The sequence below is a fragment of the Aplysia californica genome, unplaced genomic scaffold (assembly GCF_000002075.1).
Source record: "Aplysia californica isolate F4 #8 unplaced genomic scaffold, AplCal3.0 scaffold00593, whole genome shotgun sequence".
Taxonomy (NCBI): domain Eukaryota; kingdom Metazoa; phylum Mollusca; class Gastropoda; order Aplysiida; family Aplysiidae; genus Aplysia; species Aplysia californica.
The window spans coordinates 339,617-343,193 of NW_004797863.1; the positions used below are offsets into that span (position 1 = coordinate 339,617).

At 39.3% G+C, this 3,577-nt stretch overlaps 1 protein-coding gene across 1 annotated transcript in view; it reads left to right on the forward strand.

Annotated features, from left to right (window-relative positions):
* Positions 1 to 407, forward strand: part of LOC101857206 (hemicentin-1) — a gene marked incomplete in the record, with an annotated part of 120,102 nt that extends 119,695 nt beyond the window's left edge. Inside the window, 1 exon segment of the mRNA XM_013087487.2 lies at positions 144 to 407. Within this exon segment, the coding sequence (XP_012942941.1) occupies positions 144 to 356 (213 nt within the window).
* Positions 408 to 3,577: the final 3,170 nt, after the last annotated feature.

Here is a 3,577-nt window from a genome sequence, read left to right on the forward strand (position 1 = left end):
TCACCCTCATTCACACCATCACACCCTCCTCAGACCGTCGTCACTATCCCTCACCCTCTCACCCCACCCTCAACCTCACCCTCAATCTCACCCTCATCCTCACCCTCAATCTCATCCTCATTCTCATCTCCCGCGTTCCACAGACTGTATTCACCATCCTGGAGAACGATCCTAAGCTGGAGTTCCTGATCCGACCTGAAGAAGGCCGAGGCATTGTGTTCACAATGGAACCCCTTCAGGACGATAGCGTCTACCGCATCACGGTGCGAGCACGATCTTACGACAACTACCGCAGACATATACAATACCAGACCACGTTTATCATTCATATTTCTGTCTCCGCTTTCCCGTATTAATCAGTAACAACAACAAAACAAAACAAAAAAAGAAGAAAAAAAATCGCCTAGTAAAAGAGAAACGAAATCTTTGTTTGTTTTGGGGTTTTTTGGGTTTATTTTTTGTTTTCAATTTTCTCTTTTTGAAAATGTTTTTTTGTTTGTTGATTTGTTTTATTTTGATTTATTGATTCATTGATTTTTTTAAAGACCTACTATTAAAACTCACAAGATAATACATGTATTTTAGTACATGTAAGCACTCCTCATACTGCGAAAGCAAATCTTTTTTATGAGATTCTATGTATGATCAAGCTCAAATAAATCACTCACCGATCTTTAAATCGTTGTCATCTCGAAGAATTCAATAAAACATGATGATTGTACATACCAAAACGATTCGTTCTCGGAAAAGTTGTCTTGTGCTAAACACGCTGTTGATAGTTCTGTATGGTGGAGACTGTTCTTGAAGACCAAGATATTATTTTCCCTCGCCTCTCACGGTGTTGCGAATGATCATCACTATCTCCTGCCAGTAAATAGTTAATTATATATTATACTAGCTGGGTCTCCTTTCGATGAAAGGAATGATCAGTGCTTTAACATCAACTGAACGTATTTAGCCTACTATATTTTACACTCTACTCTAATGGCAAAATACATTTTGAGAGATGCAAAAAATTAGAAGGTCTAGATCTAGATCCATACCCTCAAAACAAAACGCGCATCGCGAAATATCACTTCCCACAACTATACAGATTTGTGTCGTTTCTCAGTGGAATAAGCACAAAGGTCAAAGAAGGGCGGGAACTTTTTTGTCAAATATATTTTTTATAAATTCAGAAAATGAAGAAATCAAAAATTGGGCTCCGTCATGGGGATCTATTTATCTTTTTGCAGGTGCTTGCCAACTTTCAACTCTGTAGCTGTCGTAGTTTTATGCGCAAAGTGACACATGTGTTTCCAAGTTGCCAAATATATAATAGATATCATTATAAACTGCAAAAGAAAAGAAGTGGGTGCGCTGTTAGCTCAGTTGATATCCTACCGGGTTGAGATTCAGATAGCTCAGGTTCAAATCCTCAGTTGGACGTTCTTGAACGTGGTTGTTCGGGAAGTTTTCAAAGCTCTCTGCCCGATTGCTAGGTTCTATCATAGATGAATATTAAATTTGGATTTCTCTCCTCTTTTATTAAATCACCAAATAAAATCGAAGGGGTCGTTAAAGCGGTACATTTTCATCTGAAGAATTAAGAGGTACGGAGACTTGGATATTGGCATCTTTTAGAAAGTACTTACTACTGTTATGTAACATGTTCACATTAAATCTTAATAATGAAGACGAAGAGTAACTCTGGGAGGAGAGAAGGAAATTTGTGTAAATTGCTTTTCCCACGTACACTACATCATAGGAGGAGACGTTGGTGGGGTTAGAACCCACGATCTTTAGTATGACCACTAGACCACTGACACCACAAAGACTGCGAAGATTTTGCCTGTGGAATTTACATGCTCATCACACAGTATACATTGACCATTAGTGGCATGTCGATTTATAGAGGCTTCAGTGCACCCTGTATGAAATTGACTTGTGCTTTGCTTCATCTTAATTTGGCTTGAAAGTCCCACTGATAATTTCATACTCCGAGCACAAATAAATGATATTAGGAAAACAACAAAATAATACGCCATTAGATCTGTGACCCAGAACAAAATTAATGTTGTGTTCAATTTTGGACGATTTAGTCATTGCGTCAAAATAGCAGCATTCGCTTTTCAATTGAGGAGAAAAAAAAGATGGCCATCCCAACTGTTTGTTTGTTTTAGAAAAGAGAAGTACATCTACATAAATATGGTCATTTACTGCTGGGAAAAAGTACGACAGACACACAGAAGCATCAGGGGAAACTAAAGAAAAAGGAACTACCAGTGGAGCCGTCCAACAACCCGATTGTCTCACACCTATCAAACTCATCAAACGTATTAAATGCAGAAAGAACAAAGCACCCAGTGAAGCAACAATTATTGGTGAGATGCCTGCCCAGAACAATTCTTTTTGGTGGACTCACGGGCACATAGAACAGCACCGATACTGCGCAGGCTCATTGTAACACAGTTATACGATATATGTGGGAATTCTGTAGGGCTTCTGGAATGTTCTGTTGAGACCTGTGTGGAGATGTGTGGTCTTTGACCAGCTGTGAGAGTGACGAGGTGAACCTGTAAGATATGTACCATAGCTCATTGTTGGTGTCACAGAGCCAATGTAGATACATCAAAGTATTTCTATCAACTGTGCTCTTAATTTTTTTCATAATCATTATTACTATGACTAAATTATAATTATTATTTCAACCTCCTGTCACTATTTTCATGTTTCATAATAAGTTGTTTAACGCAATCACTTTGTTTATGGCCATCATTTTGTGTAAGAAATGCGCTGTGCCTCATCAGAACCCCCCAAAACCGGCGTCTGTGGTATACCTGTTTGTCTTCACGCCGTTGCACGCAGAAGACGTGGGGTCGACTCCCTACGTGGAGGATTTAAAAAATAAAAAATAAATAGTGAAGCAGCATGGTGAAATCAGGCGCTCGTCAAAATAAAGAAAGTAAAGAAACTTACACCTTTCCGCTTGTTTGGCATTAAAACAAAAATCAAATTTGTGGGGTTTTATAGCTCAAAACCTTCTATGTCCATTTAAGAACAGATTTCAGTGTGAATTATACTGAAAAAACATTGATGAAAGGCATGGAAAAAGGTAAAATGTCAGTTTCCACGAACTCTTAGCCTTTGTAAATGTCCAAACTTTTGAGGGCCAATTTCTCACTAATTTTACTTCTGAAAAGGGCGATCCTACCTCTACCTCATCGAAATGCAAATATATCGACTTGTACTTAAGATAAATGGATAAGTCTTTCATTGAAATCAGTGCAAATGAACAAGCTTTGATGTTATACAAATAATAGCCTTACTTTCCAAAAAAAAAAATGACGAGTGCCTGATTCCACCTCGTCGAGACTGTTATTCTCTGCTGCCTGCTGGAACGAGTGCCTGATTCCACCTCGTCGAGACTCAGTTATTCTGTGCTGCCTGCTGGAACGAGTGCCTGATTCCACATCGTCGAGACTCAGTTATTCTCTGCTGCCTGCTGGAACGAGTGCCTGATTCCACCTCGTCGAGACTCAGTTATTCTGTGCTGCCTGCTGGAACGAGTGCCTGATTCCACCTCGTCGAGACTCAG